This window comes from Pezoporus wallicus, unplaced genomic scaffold (genome assembly GCF_028554395.1).
Source record: "Pezoporus wallicus isolate ANWC-B61680 ecotype Strahan unplaced genomic scaffold, APGP_CSIRO_Pwel_v1 contig_5785, whole genome shotgun sequence".
Taxonomy (NCBI): Eukaryota; Metazoa; Chordata; class Aves; order Psittaciformes; family Psittacidae; genus Pezoporus; species Pezoporus wallicus.
The window spans coordinates 5,940,892-5,960,925 of record NW_026641150.1 but is presented as its reverse complement, the minus strand read 5'-3'; the positions used below and the strand labels follow the sequence as shown (position 1 = coordinate 5,960,925).

Below are 20,034 nucleotides of genomic sequence, written 5' to 3'. Positions count from 1 at the left end.
ATAAGGACTTGATTTTGCTAATGTATATATGTTGCACTGTACCCAGTTCCAGAAATAACCAGCGTCCGTGAATGAAGGCAGGGGTCTAGGGGGGATACATGCTAACAGCCAGATTCTCTATTTTGCTTTGTCCTCAGAAAGACCAGCCATAACCAGAAAAAAACAGACTGCTGCAGTGAGAAACCCTCTGACAGTACTAAGCTATGCTGCTGCCCAACTCCCTGCCTGCTTCTCACTGATGAGAAAATACTGAATATTGGGGATGCAAGGTGAGGGGCACACTGCAGCACAGCAGCAATGAGCAAGGTTCTTACTGAGCTCCAGTCACCCTCATGAAACTTTCATTTTTGCCAGGGTAAATAGCTGAGGGACATGAGGGGCAACTAACCTTCTACGGGCAACCATCCTCTCCTCCCTGTCTTGAGCACGAGGAGAATAGAGATGAGGTGTAAAATCTGAATCCCCCTTCACTCCCCCATTTTCTCTGGTTGTCAGATGAGTGATGCTTACCAGCATCTTGAAGGTGTGGGGAGCCTTTTTATTTTCTCCTTCCCCTGAATAAATCCCTTGCTGTAACCATGCCATTCCTGCATGGTCAGGGACAGCAGAAGAGGAGCTGAGCTCACTTGCTGTGAAGAGCTGTCAGCATCTCCCTTAAGAAGGGCAGGTTGCCAGCCTCTTAGAGCCAATTATGTGGTGGCCTGGCCTTAAGCAACCTCATTTCCCACTATCACATTCCCACTCTTTGTCACATATGGGAAACTCTGTACACCGCATCCTCCTTTTCCCCTACGGCCATACCTGATCAGCACAACCTATTCCTAGATTTGGTCCTAGCCCTTTGTGTTTGATGGAGCTTATGGAAAAGACAGAGAGAGGGAGCAGAAAGCTGGACCAGAGACTTTGCTGTGATAGCCCAGAGGTGGTTGCAGAGGAACAGATGAAGCCTTCGGTGTGAAATCTTATACTGTTTGCTCAGTGTTGGTGGTGTGAGTGGCCCTGAGGAACAAGTGACTGCAACAGGAACAGATAGAGATGTTCTTGCTGACAGGAACAGAACAGGATGCTTCTTTGTCCCTGTCTTCTTTGTGGAAGGAAATCATCTGCTACAGCAAACGCCAAAATCTGTGCATCATGCTCATGTCTGCACCAGGTTGGGAAGTATGAAGGAAGATGCCAATTACAGATAAAGGATATCTGCAAAATTTGGATAGAAGCTGATAATTTTGACTGATCTACCGTATAGTAGTACTTCTCATTCTTACAAGAAATACCTAGAATTTGGTACGGGCATTACATTAGCTGTATTTTAAACTATACAAGCAAATTCAGTTAAATAACTGCACATATGTGTGTAATTTTCCACATACCAATGCCAGCACCCTGCAGACTGTACAGCAGGCTACTCGATTTACATCCTCATGTATTTTACTTGCTCACATATAGGCAAGCCCATAGTTACTGATATTCTTTTAGAAATATGACCTGCTGTCTACTGGGAATTATTATATGTCTCACCAGAAAATGCTGAATAGAGGATAGTTCCTGCATGAGAGCATGAGGACAAGCATGCCTTTACCCTTATGTGCTGCACATGCCTCTTCCCCAGGCATATACCTGGCAGGTGCAATCCAGACCTTCATTTGTCACCCAGACACCAGTAATGGGCTCTCTAGAAATGCTCTAACTAGATTAGATTACATGAGAATTATCTTCTGTCTTTTTAGACCATCTTGGCATTAATTACAAAACTGGGTTTATTTTCCAGGCAAACGTGTCTTCTCTGAAAAAATAAAAGGTAGGACAAATGTTCCTGTGTCCTCTGACATAATGTTTAGCAGTCCTCACTAGAGTGAAGCAGCTGGCTTCAGTTTATCTGGTGGGATAACATTAAACTTAATGTAATTACATTAAGACTTAAACCTTCTTCTAAAAGACTTGTGTAAAGGAAAAAGCTTCATAACTGGGTGCAGAGTTAGACACCCAAATCCCAAAATGGATCTCACAGTTCTGCATTGGGTGCCAAAACTCCCCATACTGAGGATGGGGAGAAGCCTGCACCCAACAGCGAGTTTCTCAACACCCAGAGGCTATGCTGGGAGCCAAACCCTAGGCCTGCCAAAGGAGAATGTCAAAGAGAACTTACACTTTTTGCTGTGGTTTTTCTCCACTGTGAAAGCAGGACTCAGAGCCTGAGTTCCACCCATGTGCCCTCTTGGGCATGTAAGTCAGACAACAGGGGCACACCTCTCTTTGAAAAGAAAACCAAAGGACATAGCCAAGCACACTGTTTTGCTAACATCCCAGGGGTTAAAACACCAGCATAAGAAAACGGGAAGCCCAGATCCAAGTATCTCCTCATCATGGGGTTCACATACATAGATTCAGTCTCAAGGAACATGCACTACTTATCAGTCCAAAGGCTCTTCTAGGCAACAAGCCCTTCGCCACCCTTACTGGATCTTGATCCCAGTATGGATCTGGGAATGGAGGGATCATGGAATCAGGCATAAAGTGGCTGAAACATTCAGCTGGGAAAAGGTAGTCCTGACTTCCCTGGGTGGTGTCATTCCAACCTGTATAATATGTGACATGCAAGCAGTACAGACAGCACGTGGCCAAAGCATACCTTGGACTTCCCCTGGCCCTTATGTACTGGGTTGACAAGTCTGCTAATCCCATTGCCTCTAGGCATGTGCATTAGGAAAGCTGGAGACAAGTTTAAATGTGCTAAAACAGCACCTCAGGTGCCTAGTTGGGTTGTGTGGGGTTTATTCATGGGGTTTGTTATCCTGCCTAAACTGTGCATATAAACCACTACGTCACACCTTGCTTAAGAGCTGTAAAGAATGAAGTAAGGATCTGCTTTGGTGGCACACCACCAGCTAAATTAATCTCCTGGCATAAACTTGCACTGCTTGGTTCAATGAACCAAACCAAAATCCAGACTCCAAATAACTCAGAGGAATTTTGGCTGGCGTGGTAACTGTTAGGCATATTAAATGACAGATATAATGAAAGTGATTTTTAGTGGTTGAGATAGATAGGCAGCTAGTACATTAGTATCACATTCAGCTTCCAAGATGGGTATGTCTCCAGCCTGCTAACAAGCATCCTTTGTGGATTACTTGCTTGTGTTTGACCTTCCAGAACTGCTTGCTTTTTCTTTTCACTGGAAACCTAAGATTCTTCTGTGCTCCTTCAGTTTGTACTCCCCATAAGCAATAAAACTGTATCTCTTGCCTTACCTGACTAAATTTCTCAGTAATCACACACCTTAGATTACAGACTTCAGGTTTAGATGTATCACTGTATGAATTATGCTGTACAATGAGCAATCTACTGACTTTCATGCTTAGGAAACACAGTCTCACAAATAAGTCTGGTTCCACCTCTCTCCTTTTAAGCCTCTCAGGTGCCCATGACCACAACAAAAAGGTTCATCTGCCTCACATCCTCTGGGAATCTTAAAGCATGTGTACACAGCACAGTGGGACAGATATCCCTAAGCTAACAGAGACCAAAGCGGGGCTTTACATTTAGCACCATGCAGCCCTATAGGCTTTGCTCTAGGAGAAGCATAGCAGTAATCACATGATGCTGAGCACAATACAATTGGGTTTTCCTCCTGAAAAAACAAGGGACAAAGCTGATGTTGTTCAACTCAGATGTTGCTCCCTATGAACACTGCTGAACTGCTTACAGACATACTGACACAATGCTCAGTACAAATGGTGCCAAATATCACAGAGCATTACTTGAGGTAAATACAACTCCAGTGTTAATAATAATAATATCGTTTGTTTTTATCATCACCCAGTGTATTTTTGTAAAGTCTTCCAATGCATCTGGCCCATATCAACTGCATGGTGATTGAATGTTGTCAGTAAAATTATGTAAAATTAATCTTGACAACCTTTCTCTGAAGTGTCTGTTCTGTTCTTCTATGTCCTTGGAATGAAATGTTTTGATACCAGTGATTTTCTTCCGAGAAAACAGCTCCCCAAGCTCCTGTTGCTACCATTCTAGCTGCACTATCGGTGAATGTGTCATATCCAGGCTCTACCTCACCCTCTAATTTCTGCTTAACAAGTGCACAGTTATTTTCAAAGATCCTCTTCTATGTCTTGCCATTATTAAGAGGTCAGTGCCAGTTCACTTGAGTAAAAATATGACTAGTGCTAATTTTCTGGTGTTAAAACCGTGTATCACACACTGAGAAAGGCATCAAGTGTACTCTTTTACCTATCAGGGAAAGAATGATATCACGTATACTAATGACTTGACCTGAACATGTTCCATATTTGATTGCATTACTTTTGTTTGATTGCTGAAGGCTGAATGTTTGCAAGTTGATCATATCCATGAATGTGTCATGCCTCACTAAGTCATTGTGCCAGAGACTCATTAAAGATGTACTCAAAGCCTCCTTACTAATTTATATTTCTTTTATGAGTTGATGTGATTTGAGAAATCTCTTTTGCAAAAGGAAAGCTGTCTATTGTTTGGACTCTAAAAGGAAATGTAGGTGTTTAATTGGTGGATGTGGTTTTCATTATACTTTTCATCACCACCACAAACTCTCTTCATAAATTGTGACAAGTCTGTTGGCAGCCTGCTGTATCAGACTGGAGGTAGCTGACTTGATAAGCATGTTGCCCAGTCGAAGAAAAACATGAATTCCCTCCAACTTTGCTCAGATTTGCTAATTAGCTGCAAGGCAGTGTCCTGAATTGGCACAGAAAACCAATGTGAGAAAGTCCTAGGGAGATGCAAGACTATAACTCAATAGGGTCTAGTAGTGTCTTAAATACTTTCTGGTTTATTGAAATCAAGCTAGCATCTTTGCTCTGAATATACTCCTTATTTAAACACAAGTACAGTGATTTACAATCCAGTGAAGTCCCCAGCTTCATTTCTATGAAGCCCGTATCAGGGTGGTAAAGAAGGCTCATTTGCTAGAGAAAGTAAAGAAGGAGATGCTTTCATTTTTATAAAATCAGTCACCTACTCCTACACAGCTGAGGTCCTTTCCCTCTCAAATGAATGCAGAGGTGGGGGTAAAGGAAGCACCGATGCGGTCAGTTTTGTGATTCTTTGCTCCCATTTCTCAATAGGCCTTGCTTCTGATCTATAAAACCATAAAAATATCACTCTTGTGTATACACCTACTTACAATAGCCAAGTGGCAAGGAAGAATTTCCAATAAGCAATTTGCATGTGGCCACCCTGTTTTCCACCATGTGAAGATACTTTGTGCCAAGCCGGTTGACTTACCAGGCAGAGACCAACCCTTGGTCCATTTTAGTATCTCCACTGTGGCCTGAAGTTCACCACTTGTGAACACGTTCAGAGGAGGGAGGACAATATGCAGTCATAGTGTGGGACTATCAGGCTCAAATCAATCCCTGCCTGATACACCCTGACTTACATCACTTGCAGGAAGGTCCTCATATATTCACAGCTCTTAAACTAAAGCTCTCTTACAAAAGTAAACGTTTTGATGGAAACTGAGAAGGTACTCAGGATGCTAATGACCAGAAGAGCATTCACCTGATGCACACAAAACCTTCATGCAAATAAATTGGAGAATAGATTTGAACTTGTAAGAATTTGAGGTATAATTCACAAAAAGAATGCCTAAGCTGTCAGAAAGAGCACTTCTATGGGTGTGGGTTTGTTTATAATTTCAGGGTGGTATCGTGGCTTGAATGAGTACAGGCACCTGAAAAATAATGCTTAAGATTTAATCTCCCATATGTGCCACCCCCTTGTGCATGCCCTGGAAATGCTGATATGAAAAGAGGAAGTCAGCAGTTTTGCAAGGACTCCCAGGCAAGCCAGTCATGGTGCAAGCCTGACATCCAAAAGACATGGAAAATGGCCAGTCTGTGCACAGCATGTCCATCCTGTAAGCCTGCATTCAGGCAGATCAGATTTATTATGCATGTGCAGATCACCTGATTTATTGCCATGGTTTATTACCAGGTGCAGCAAGACCAGCACCATGTGCACAAATTGTTGGATTTACTGCATGTTCATGGGACATCTGTGAGTGCACACAATCACCTTTTCTCTTGAGACTTCCTAGGAGGAAATATGGGAACCGTACTCAAACTTCTGGATTCACTTTGGTTCTGTACTTGTCTGCAGGCAGAGAAAGACTTCTGGGATAAAGTAAATACAGCTACTTTTGCATGCTACTAGAGTGTATTTGTGAGAAAACTTGTTTATACTTTTCAATCCTCCAGAGGGAACTGTAAGCAGATATGGGTGAACTAGCAGCATTTCAATAGAGCTAGCCTGTTACTCTAACATACAGCAGATAAGTTAGCACCTAATGAGTTATGATGACTTCAGCTTTAACAGATGACTTTTCTTCTGCCAACCAAATTACAGTATAAGCACCACTGAAATTTTATTAGCTGGTTTTGCATGTGAATATGAGTTGAGGAAAGGAAAACCCTTGAGTTACCTCTTTGCTCAAAAAATCAGAATTCCATTTTCTTTAAGTCTTTCAATGAGAGGTATGTTTCCAAGTAATTTCTGAAAGTCGGAATTAGGGTATATTTGACTGGCATCCATGTGTGGGCTCCCAGACTCACTCCGATCACAAAAAGCAGTACTGGAGTAGTACTCCACAGCAGTACTGCAACAGGTATATTTAATTAGTTCCCATTGGTGCCACACGTATTCTTATGAGGTGCTGGAGTGCCTTGAAGAATAACCAACAGTTATCAGCATTTCAGCATACTGAACCCTGAAAAATTTCTCTCCTTGCTCATTGTGGAAGGGCTCACAGGCAAGAGAAAGGTTACCTGCATCTCCAGGTCTGGCCCCAGGGAGCGCTCCCACACCCCTTCTTCAGGTACCATCCCTCCTGACCCTATCCCAAGAAGAGGACTTGTTTCATTAACTCAGCCTGTGGCTTTCTGCCTCCAGAACAGTATCTTGTGCCTCCACCACACAAGTGCCTGGCTTCCCTGCTGTTCCAGGCACTGAACCTGTTACCTTCAATCGGATTCTGTAGCAGTTGTTTTAGGAAGTTCTGCAGGTTCCAGTATCATGTGCATGAAGGTGGCATTTCTTTGTGTCAGGTTATGAAGAGAGCTCAGTTGCACTCATTGCCTTTGATCTTGTCTGACCCCAGGCTCCAACTCTCCCACGAATAGCTCCCTGGCACTGGAACACCACCCTACATCAGGGAACCTGCAGAACTTTAACATGTTGGGATTATGGTAGCTCTAAACTACCACGCATTACTGACTGAGACTCAGCTTACCCATCTACTGAGATCTTTGGTCAAGTGCATTGTTCTGCTGCTACACATAACTCAGTTTGCCCAACTGGACTTCATAGGTGAGAGCCAGCTCTAGCTGAGATGTTGCAGCAAAAAGATTTCCCAGGGCACTTGACTATGGGCCCCTTTTCTTTACAGCTCTTCACTGATTTCCGCTTCGGTCACTATAAAAGCCACTTGTGGATTCTCCCCATCATTATGAAAAGTCATTATGGAAAGTTATTACAAAAAGGATGAGTATAGTCTTCTCTTGACTCATTACGGCAATTCACTCCCCAAGTTCCCAACCAACACCTTCAGGGTATCCTTGTGCTGTTATTCATGCTTGGGAGGATTTTGTGCATAAACACGCACAAAATTGCTTCATTGTTCTTTCTGAGGTTCTTAAAAAGAAAGTTTTGGGTTTTCCCATCATGCTCATGCATTTGGCAGCACTGTCAGGCTGGTGGCTTGCTGTGACCACTGTTTATTCGGATAATTAAAATACTCTGTCTTTTCTTTCTCACCAGTTTTGCCTATATTCATCATTTTCTTTTCTTTCACTTTGCCTGGAAAGTTTCTGGTCCAATGATAGACCTTTGTCCTGTGTCTGAACAGTACCTAGTGCAGCAAATCTGGGTCCCCATCTGCAGATGCAAAGTCCAGTGGTAATGCATCTGAATAACAGCAACATGCAGAAGGGCAAAATAACATAGCTGCCACCCTAGAGTCATTGCAGAGCCCTAGCTGTTCTAGTCCATCACTGGTTGATAGACTATGGTTATGATGGAAACATGAAAAGTTTCACTAATGTTTCTATTGAGGTAAAGATTTCGGATGATTCCCCTTCTGGGAAACCCTCATTGTAGATTAATTTGAAATCACCCATGCTTGAGAATTAACTGAAACTTTCATTATTTGACTATTTTCCTTCCTCTTTTAAACCTGTATGATAATTTACTCCCTTTTCTTTTTTTTTGTTTCACTATACATTACTTTGCTGTGTGCAAGTGTGTCACAGAACTCATTTTTCTAGTTACTTTGACAAACCTGACATCTTGCAGCTGTTACACATCTTGTTTCAATTACATCTCTAGATAAAAAGAATTCTTAAAGCCTGAAGGCTGCAGATGGCTTCCTGGTGAGGGGTTAACTCCAGCTTTGTATTAAAGCCTTTTGGGGATCCCTTCTCTTGGGCTGTTCTCTTCAGTCTCCTTCTCTTATGCCCTTCTAATTTTGCTATCTCACTTGCTATAACCTCCATTCCTCTCTGGGCACAGGAGAAGAACTGGTGCACTAGTATCCATCCCTGCCTCTTTCCCACCCAAAGGTGTCTGGCAGGGAGGGAAGGGAGCGATGTATCTGTCACTTGAACTTTATCTCCACATATCATGTAGGCTGCTTACAGCAGTGTGCAGCTGAATGAGCACAAATCAGTGGAGTGACAACTTGGACCACCACTAATTCCTAATAAATTCTAGACTGTCCCACAGACTTGGGAAACTCTTGACAACTGGTGATGCTCTCAGCATCTGGCAAACCACTTGTGTCTAATTTAGTACCTTGAGGTATTTACACTGTGCTTAATGGTTACAGAAGAGATTGATCACTCCATTCTTGGTATCTATCCAAAAACGGTATATAAAACCCTTTGATCTTGCTAAGGAAGCAAAACATGTCTAACCATCAGTTATGTAAAGGTGGTTGTTATTAATTTGAATACTGCATAGAGAGGAAAAGAACAGAAGTACCATATAATGAGATATATTAAGACTACAAAAGAATTAAGTGAAGCCGTTATGTTATGAATCATGATTTTATTATTTAGCAGTCAGCTCTTGATGTAATTCAGATAATAATGAATGGGCTAATTTCTTCCACCTTTATTCCAGCAAAACTTCCATTGACTTCAAAGAGAAAGTTGTCCAAGTCAGGACTAGAGACTGCTGCATCTATCCCATTATTTTCAAATGCTTTTCTGAATACAAAGTGTTCCTTTATAATGGGCTATCACCAATAACAGTAACATTTACATAATATAAACCTCTTACATAAGTGTCTTCTCTGTTCAAAGAAGACTTTCTATTCTTATTGCAAACTGCCATGTTAAAAGTTCTTCCACAAACACTAATATTTATTATAGGAACATAAGTACAGGAACATACAGATTTTCTCAGTGCACCATTTTGATCATTTCTCCTTCTGCTCAATATATTTTTCATTTCATTTTACCATATCTTTTTTTCCTCAGGAGAATGTGTTATTTATTATTAGCAAAGAGATGATTTATCATTGAAAATATTTTTCTTTATCATCGAAAACAGAGTGCCAAAAATGGGGAAATGTGCTAAGTCTTGTTATATTTTAACAGATGCCAGGAGTATTTGAGGAAACAAATGAATAAATAGTCCTACATGACTGTTTGTCTCACTCTATAGTTCTATTTATAAATTAACATCCTATAAAACATTCTGAATTGGTATTTTTAAGTAATTTTTAAAGTAATGGCTCAAAACTTGAAAAATGTGCTTAAGTATAATACTCTCTGGTTTGATCGGAGCAGGACTCTTCAGGTTTTGGATCAAACCAGATTTTTTTTCTCTCATTATAAAGTATGCACTTCCATCTGGAACTAATTTTGATATTGTGAATCTTCATGCCTCAGAAAAGCACACAGAACAATGGATAGGCACTACTTGATTGTTTTAAAAGGAAATTAATTAATTATGAAACAGCTGCAATAGTCTAAATTACTTATTTCCCCTTTCAGTGAAAATGAATTTACAGGCATTTGCAAAGCATACAAAAATAAAGGGAGAGACAAGAAAGTCTGTAAGAAGGGAAGTCATGTAGAGTTGTCTATGATCTGTATTTCAAGAAAGTAAATAATTAATAGCTCCAAGGAAGCATATTAGAGATTGCTCTTTCTATTATACAGTCACATTGAGCAGTAACATAATGCTTTAAATCTCAACAACACAGTACAGAGCTCAGTAGAGTTTACCTTTCCAGATAATCATTTTTTCAGCTGAAAACATCAATTTTTTCACATTACAACCAGGCTGTGGCTTGAAAGAAGCTTCTCAGTCATTTAGTCAAGACAGATGAGCAATGAGTGTTAGAAAAGCTACCAAGGCATGGAAAGATCTACAGTCAAGGCCATTAAAGAATAGCTAATCTATTCTAGTTCTAATTCTCTGCTAATGGGTTTCCTTAAATGTGCTTTACATCAGCTGTAATTAGTTCAAGATATTGCTGCTTATACACTTCTAAGAATAACAAAAAAAAAAAAAAAAGGTTGCATTTCTATCACATAGTATGCAATCATGTTCATGCACCCATGCACTCAAGCTAACAAGCTCTTGTATAGGGCAAAGCCTTGAAGAGTGTCATATAGAGACATTTTCCTTGGATCTAACAAAAGCCACTGCAGGTCCTCCAACAACAGCATTTACCTATGCTTTCCTTTGTTGGGGTTACCTCAACATCATTTTAACACAGATATTGCAGAATCAATGGCCAGGGATACATTAAGCTGCATGTATGGGAAATACGTACATTTTTGCTATCAGTGCTATGGGTTTGGAACAGATTTTCATAGTCAGTGGCAGTGACAAAAACAACCAAACCCAAACCCCTTGCCACATTTATGATAGAATATGACTGTGTTTTGAAGGGATTCACTCCTTAGAAGAAGGCCCTTTAATCTGAGAGGGCAGCAGTGTCTTAGGAGAAATGTAAGGACCCGTGGCCGTTTAGACTTATCTGCACAGTGAAAGGCTAGCTGCAGTCATGCTGGTATACCCAAACACACAAGGCAATATGGTGATACTAATTCAGATCATTTGGGATCATGGTGGTTTTCTTGCAGGAAGCCTGAGTAAATGGACAAGTACACAATCACCTTTTGTACTAAAGCATTCCCAACAGTCTTCAGGCCTAGCCACAAACAAAGCACATTGTAACATTAATTTACTCTTTAAACTGGCTACATCTAGCTAACTCAAGGTCATCATCCTGCAGAAAATGTTTCACTCTCCTTGCCAAACACAAACGAAGAAATGCACACTTAGCTTTTATTGTTACTTTGCCCTCTAAAGACAGTTGATGACATGACAGGTTCCCTCCTGACTACTTCAGAAACAAAAAATGTGTACGAGTGTCTTCTATGGGATGCAAATCAATATAATTATCTTCTCCAGAGTATCTCTGTCAAAATGTGTTCATTTGTTTCTGGACTGAGGTTCAACCATCTACTGCACTTGCAGTTCTAAGAGGAGCACAAAACCACCAAAACTACGTTATTCCCTCCTAAAATTGTCAGACCTGAGAGAGGAACCCCCCTGGACAATCTCAAGTGGTCAGTGACAGAACTTTCTCTTGGTGCATCACTAGAAGATAGACACAAAACCTAAACCCTCACAGATAAGGTTTAGGGTATCTGCCAACACCCATACATCAGAACCGTCTTCCCACAGCCTCCACAGTGAGCAAAGCAAAGAAAGCAAGGATAGAAGCAGGGAGATATAGGACAGACCACTGCTGGAACGGCTTTTGAATCTGAGCCCTGCCAATACATAGTACACCAACGCTTCTTCCTCCTGATCCATCTGTCATATTTGCATTTTTCATACCACCATAGGTCATCATAATGCCCTGGCACCATCATGGCAATGCATGGACTAGGAAGGCCACCAGTTTCTCCCTAATGGATCTCACAAGTGATGCATGCAATAAGAAATGATCACAGCTCAAAGCAATCAAAACATACTCAGAGTAAGAAGACACCACTTTCATCCTCTATTTGTTCACTCCTGCCATTCAGTCAAAGCAGGCTGAGCCACAAAGGACTCTTTCTTAGCTCCAAAGCATGAGAAAACAACTACATGGAAAGACTGGATTACATTAAGAAGTTGTGTGGCTTTGTCAGATACAACTGTCGTGTTTTTAGTTTTAAGTACTTACAGTTGTGGATCATCTTTATTGAGAAACAAAACATAGCAACAAAAAGCTTCTTAGCAAAGATTTCTGGTCCCTTCTGCATAATTTTAAGTGTTTCCTGACTGCTGAGACCACCACTGCTGCATTGGAACCAATTTATTTTTTAAAAAATACATAAAGGGTCTCTGAGGATAAGTTTAAATTGCATTCCTACTGTCATATTTCCCAAGATATATCTATATTGAGGCCTTGGTACACGCATGCAGGTTAAAATCTTTCTAAGAGGATAAAACTCAGTCAACTGAAGTCATTAACACTACTTTTTGTTTGCTTAAAGTAGCAGGAAAGCTGAGATATCAAGTTGTAAGAGAGGAACACAAGTTACACATTTTTACCTTTGATAAGACATAGAAAACGCTTAGCACGGAACATTAATAATTGCTACCATGCTCATTTAACTGTTGCTACAGTTCATTCACTCTTTCTCCTAAATATGAATTTGTAGTTACCCATAAATTATCCAGAAATTACATAGATTATTACCCCGTATTAAACTACAAGTGTCCATTTTCACTCTCCCAGGGCCTTGGGCACCACCAGCAAGCATAACCGGTGTCTTAACATTGATTCTAACAGACAGAAGACCAGTGAGCAGCCCTGCTGGTAATGATGAGAAGGCAGGGGGTTTGGCCAGAGCAGAGGCCAGCAGGCTCCTCAGGAGCAGAGAGCCAGCAAGTCTAGTCCCCAGCACCAGCACTGAAATGGTAATTCCCAGTCCCCAGCAGGGAAGAGGTAGTTCTGATCAAAACCAAGGAAGCTTGGTTACAACTTTCCCTTTTCCTACTTTCAGTTTTTAACAAAGAATTTGTGGTTTTCCACTGGAATTATCCTTACAGCTAACCAGCCCAATATAAAGAGAAACTTATATGGCTTTCCTGGAAAATACCATCTTTTTGAAATCTCATTTTGGGAGGATGTCACTTCAAAGTTACAACTTGATCAGTTAGACCAGACACCATCTCACACAGAATTTAACCTCCCTGTTTTCTAGCTGCATGTAATATCAGTTTTCTTCATTTCTATTGATTTTACTTTATTACTGCTGTTGTTAATAAAGTTACAGCCAGACTTTAAGGTACCTCTGAACATACGCTGTGAATAATTGCTGGCACTCTTTTTATCCACGCTTTGTTGTTTCCTAGTCATAAATAAGATGCAAATGGATTAATTTATTATATGAGGTTAAAAACCTTGCAATTAAACAGTTGCTTTCTCTAATGAGAGTGTGTGGAGTTGAGTATGATGTTATTGCTAATATATGGATGAAAAGATGTTCCCACAGTCAGTATTTTTTTTTTTCTTAATGGCCCATATTTCTCCTCCAATAATTTTAAGAAACCTGGTATTTTCCTCAAAATATGCGCATAGAATAGGAAATGCCACATGCACCTCATGCCCTCTTCCGAATCCATCTCCAATAACCTAGTAAGGTTTCTGCCTCAACTTCTGGTGGAAAACATCCCCAGAGGAGCACAAATCTGCAAGGCTGAGTGTTAGGAGGAAAACCTGAAGTGCTCTTCTCTTGCATCACACAATTGGGCATGAGAGCTCAACTAGTCCACAGGAAGAGAAATGAAAGCATATTCACCGTCCTACTGGTATATCAAAATTTCATTTATCAGGCCAAAACAAAGCAGAAGTTTAAAAAATAATTATTTGTTAAGAAAAAGTGACTGGGTACTGCACATCTGAGGTGAGGGGCCAGCTTCTCAGCTGATATAAACTGGCAAAGCTTCCAGACTCAGTGGAGACTTGAACCAAATGAGGAGGATGTGGTACATTACATCCAGCAAATGAGCACTGACATGGCACGGCAGATGGATTTTTTAAATATTATTATTCAGCTGATGTTTATAAAGTATTATGGCCATGAAAAGCTAGCTCTTCTTATTATTTATAATAGTTAGCACATACAGTTTGTTCAGTGCTGCAAGAAAAAAACCTCAAACAATAAAAGTAATTTCTGACCCAAAGGGCTTCCGGCCTAAAAAACAGGCATCAGGAAGAGAGAACATGCTGTGAAAGTGGGAAAAGGGAACAAGTTATAGTTATTGCACGTGTTATTGTTTGCTCGTAACTTATAATCATCACAGGAAGAGCAAATTTTCAGATGGGATCTCAATGAGAGAAAAGTGGTAACTGTGAGTTGACAGTGGAAGGAAGGCAGAACAGGAAAGAAATACCACAAAGTTAGAAATAAGGAGACAAATAGGATTTTAAGCATTAATGATAGAAAGAGGCCAAGAGCCAAAGAAAAGAAATAAGGGACAACATAGTCCAAAACACAGGCTGAGGCGGAGTTGTAAAGGAGATGGGAGATAAAAGAAGACACTAAGTTATTTTTTTGTGAGAGGATGGTATTATTGCTGTGTATTGTCTGTAAAGAGGGTGAGCTGGTCCAGACGATTGTCCTACTGGGAGAATGGTTGGTGCGAGCCCGCTCCCTGCAAAGTAGCTTCTTAGAGTTATCTGAAAATTAGCATCTTGATATTCTGCTTTGACTGAGGAAGCATTTGCAGAGTTAGCTTTCTAAAATTATCTCCAGTAAACACTACCCAACATGAGGAAAAAATGTTGACTCACACAAATATAAAATGTAGTGACTACAAGCTAGACAACCTGGGATCAAGAAGTTACAAAAGGTTCATTTATAAGACTGCTGGATGTCTGGCCACTTTTTGTTAGTAGCAACTTCCAAACAAAACTCTCATTGACTTCAAATGGAGCAGGAACAGACCCAAAGATAGCAAATGAACTAATAATTCAGTACATGGTCTGTAAAACACGCTGGGCCACCTTACACTGTGGCATTTGATATTGATCTCAACTTGGAAGCTATACAGCTATACATTTTTTACATGGTTATCCAACCCCTACAAAACAGATGCTAACCCAAAAAATGCAGAAGTATTAGGCAAGTACCAAATAAAATAATACCTACTTGACTTCCTTTACCTGAACAACATGGGTTTGTTTTGGTCAACAAACATCTTACACTCAAAATTATTTTCTTGTTTGGTACAACACAGTAAGTGCTTCAATCAATCTGCTAATTGTTTTTAATGAATGGGGGAAAATCCAGCCTACTTGTGTATCTAACATGAGCATGTGAGGAGAGCCTCACTAAGTGGTCTTCACCAGGCCTATTGCTAAGCCTAAGCCTAAGCCTAAGCAGAGTTAAGACCCTGTCTGAATTTTGATCTAGATTTGTGAAATAAGGCAAATAACATGAGTACCTCCAGTGCAGAACTAGTCCTGGCACTCCAATTAAGTCCTTTGGTCTGTTCATTTGCTGCTTTCTGTCATGTAGAATATGTTTTCCACCATACGAAAGGCATATAAAACATTTCTAACTGAGGTTTTCCATCTCTTTTTGTCTGGTGCAAACAAATACAAACCTACAAGACACTGGAGAATCCACATTTTGAGTCTGGAGAAGCAAAACTACACGTATAGCATACAAATAAATGCACGGAGAAAGAAAAACAGGAGATGAGGCTGTGGTTCAAAGTCGTTAGTGCCATGTGTTTTGGATAACTGTGTTAGTCAGCGGTAAGGACACCTTGGGATGATCATCCCAAAGTGCTCCAGAAAAGCTTACCAAATGGGCATGAGTTTTGTTTATGTCATAGACTGGTATGTTTTCTTAAAATTTCTGTTTGAGTTTGTACTCAGCTTTCACTATTTGAATTATAGTAGTTTTCTGGGAAGCAGAAGTGTTATTGGCATCAATACAACCTGAAAAAAACTACTGTTTAGTAGAAAACAGCCAACAATATTCTCCCATTGCAGTTTACTAGTTAAATACTGTCCTGAGGCCATGACACAATGTATTACTACATTTTCTATGCTACAGCAAAATAAAAGACATAGCATGTATTAATTGGAGAGTAAATTCATTAATAGTATAAAAGTAACAATCAATGAGAATTGATTAACATGCTGCTGTTCATCTGGGAACCCCTTTTGATTTTCCAAGAACATACCAAATTAAAAAAAAAAAAAAAGGCACTTTAGAATATCACATTAATATTTAATTATTGCACTTTTAAGCAAAATGTTCACCAAATACCTCAAAAAGTGGATTTTCAGTCAGAAATTAGATGCGCAAACTGTCATTATGACTACATTCAAAAGAATAAAGGACAACATTCATTCTTGCTGCAGAGAAAATTAAGTCTCTTTAAGTGTTGCTCTTTGCCATGAAGTGCTTCCTATCTATGTGGTGTATTTTATTTCCCTTTTTGGCAACAACTGCACTCCTTCGAAGGCATCCTGACAAGCCTTCAGAGCTTAAAGCTGAAGTACCAGCTTTGTTTTGGTCAGTTTAGCACAGTATTCAGATAAGGTTTCTTGAGAACATCCATAACCTGCCCATCAGTGAGCAGGCAGGGTGGCAGGAGGGCAATGGGAGACATGAGCCCTGCAAGCGATGGGAGACAGACCCAGGGCCCTTTGCCACGGCTGCTGCAGCACTGAGGCACCAATGGCCTTCACAGGAGACTTTGGAAGCTTTCACTATGAGAAACTAAGTTTTTATTTAATACTCCTCATATAACTTTTAAATTAAAATGGCTATTCTGAGCCTTTTGCCAAAACAGCTGCTTCATGATCAACCTCCAGCCTGTGATCTCAGATACTCTATGCCAAAGCTGGTCAGCCAAACATAGCGCCCCAAAATGATGCAACTCTCAACAGCAAACACCTGCAAAACCCCTGCTCCCTTGATGAGCTCTGCTTAAAGTAGGTGTGATTCCCCTCTCTAGGCACTGCTCTGCACATGTGTGGGCTCAACCCCTATGCAGGGATGACTGTTTAGCAGCAAACGGCGGCCTGTCACAATGCATTGGCTTTTAACGTGTTATTTGAAGCCCTTCTGTTGACCCTGCCTTCTAAACTGCAACAACTATAGAGGAAAGCAAACAAGAGCAACAAAACCACAAGATTGCTTGTAATGCAAATACAGATACTTTTAAGCAGGTAATTCAGATGGGAAATGGCTGATGTCTTTTTGGACCTGTACAGGAGCATTATGGCAACAGCGATCATTTGCAAGTGGTTCCACAATAGTGGAAAAGCATGCTAAAAAGGTTATGAAAAGGAGCAATTGCCAGACACATCCCAAAGCCCCAGCTTTCCATAGTTACATTGTTAGCTTTTCAAATTCAATATTAACTCCAATAGCCAGCTTGCAGAACCAACTAATGAACAGCACGCTTTTGCTGGAAAAAGAAAATTCCCCCAAAGTTTGTCTTCATTCAAGAAGAAAGGCAAAAGCATACAAATGTGTGAAAGTATTATTTGCCCCACTCTTGTTTAATAGAAAAAAGATGTAATACAGTGGTAAAACCATACATACGGACTGAAAACTTAAAATCGGCCCAGAAAGAAATGTTATGGTTTGGTTATAAACTGAATATTGGTATTTATAATTGAAATGAGGACATAACCTTAACTTGTGTCACAGGCAGAAACACTGTAATTAAAAAGTTTTATGGGGTAGTAACTAATTTTCTATTAGATGTGCTCTTTAAAGTTCCCACAGCAATATAAAAGTTTTATTAGGCTGGATGTTATCAATGTATGCATTTCTAAGCACCCTATTATGCACTGCAAGCTGTTCTCATCATCCTGAGGTCTTGTGTAAGAAGAGGGATGCGCTGGTCCGGCTTATTTTGTTACACCTGCCACCGAAGAGATAAGCCGGCGCTGCCGAACGCGCACCCTGCTGACAGAAGCTATAGATCACCTCACACGGTCCAAAAAAATAATTTAAAAATGCATACCGCTGACTGAATTTAGGCAAAAGTCTTCTCAACTCCCCAAACTACCGGTCTCACCGGCAGGACACAAGCTGCCATCGCAGCCCTGGCTAATGGCAGCACAGCACCCGCGGCTGAGCGCACCCCAGCCCCGACGGGGCGAGCACCCCGCTGGGGAAGGATCACAGCGGGGATCCGCCGAGATCGCGTCCCAGCGCGGCGTCGCACCGGGGGTCCCGGCGCTGCCCAAGGAGCACACCGAGTAGCCCCTGTGGTCGCTGCCACGCAGCGTGTGTGTGCCCCCGGGACCCCGGCCGGCCCCGACAGGGTCCTGCCGCCCCGGGGCCGGGCCGGGCCGGGCCGATGGTGGGGGGGCGGCTTGCCTCTCGCAGTCAACTCCAGGACTTGGCAGAGGCAGCGGCTTGGGGAGGGTGTGCGGGGGAAGGGCACCGCTTCCCACCTCCAGCCGCTAATGACATTTCTAGAAATTGTTTCCTCTCCTCCCTGGCAGCCCCGCACCCGCCGCCGGGAGGGAGGGGGGGGGGGGGGCAGGCACGGGGGTGCTCAGGGGGAGGTCAAGGGCATGCAATGAGGCAATGAGGGGGAAAAGGGGGACAGGAGAGAAAAGCAGAGAGGGGCGTCGGGGAAGGCAATAAAGGCTGCCCGGGAAGGAGCTGCGGCGCAGCGAGAAGGGGCGAAACGGGGGTGTGAAAGGGGCGTGCAGGAGGGATGGGGGATGAGCTACGGGAGTGCAGCTCGGGTGAGCACAGGGGACAATTGAGAGGGGGAGAGATGTGAGTGCGGGAGACACCCCACCCCCCCACCTCCCCCAGCTAAACACCACATCCAACTCCCGGACCCACCCTCGGCAGCCACGGGAAGAGGGGGGGCACCCTTCCCTCTTCCCCTCCTGGGAGACCAAGTAGCAGGGGAGACACCTCCCGGGGCAATTGCACCCTCTCTTGCTAATGCACCCGCCGCCCCAGTTATTACACCCTCAACCCACTGTACTCCCCTTATTGCACACCCACTATTACCCCCCACCCCCATTTATCCAACCCACCAGGTAAGCGCACACAAACCCCAATTATTGCACCCATCCCAATCACTGCATATCCCCCAGTTATTGCACCCCCTTCAGTTATTGCACACCCCTCGTTTATAGCACCCCCTTGCAGATTCTGCCCCCCTCCCCGACTGCTCCCCGAGCCCGGGGGGCGGGCCAGAGGCACCACTCACCACAGAGAGTCCAGGTCCCACTCCTGAAGGAGAGCTAAGTCGAAGCTGTCCATGGTGAGAGATGTCAGCGCCGCGGCGCTGCAACCCCACGGCGTCCGGGGCGCATCTTAACTGCACCGCGGGCAGGGCGAGGGCGCGGAGAGCCCCCTCCGCATACGCGCGGCCGGAGACGGGCCCCCGCCGCCACCTTCCGACCGCTTCCCCCTTAAAAATAAAGCAGACCCCCCAAAAACCCTGCTCGTTTGCAAGCGGCTCGGCTCGGCTCGGCGCGGTGCGGCTCGGCTCGGCCGCCGCCGCTGCCGCGCTTCGCTCCCGCCCCGCTCCCCCGCGCCTCCTCCCTCCCCCTTGAGCGCCGGGAGTGCAGCCGAGGCAGCGCCCGCCCCGCGCACGCTGCGCCCGCGCAGCGTCCGCGCAGCACCCGCGCAGGGCCCGCTCAGCGCGGGGGGAGGGACGCGCGGGAGGAAGGGGACGGGACTTGGGGGGACTTGGTGGGAACTTGCACCCTGAGAGGCTTGCCCGCACGAAGTTGGGTTTGGGGTTCTCTCCCCCGCCCCCTTCTTCCTCTTCCTCCACGAGTGCTCGCTGCCCTTCGGCCCCAAGGATGCCCCTGGGTAGCACCTCACGCGTCGTAAAAACAGCGGGATGCTCGGCGGAGGAACTCCGAGGAGACACTGGGGAAGGTTTGTGGTAGGGCAGGCCACTGCTCTGGTCCCAGGGCAGCCCTGGGTGCCAACATGGGCCCTTGCTGCCGTC

General features: G+C 43.1%; 1 protein-coding gene across 4 annotated transcripts in view; it reads right to left on the bottom strand.

Moving 5' to 3' along the window:
- Window positions 1–19,538, bottom strand: part of AFF3 (ALF transcription elongation factor 3) — a 322,024-nt gene extending 302,486 nt beyond the window's left edge. For all 4 annotated transcript variants that reach the window (XM_057422167.1, XM_057422168.1, XM_057422169.1 and 1 more), the window contains exon 1: window positions 19,282–19,538. In XM_057422167.1, the coding sequence (XP_057278150.1) occupies window positions 19,282–19,334 (53 nt within the window). In that variant the 5' untranslated portion in view covers window positions 19,335–19,538. The remainder of the gene's footprint in view (window positions 1–19,281) is intronic.
- Between the last annotated feature and the right edge of the window lie 496 nt (window positions 19,539–20,034).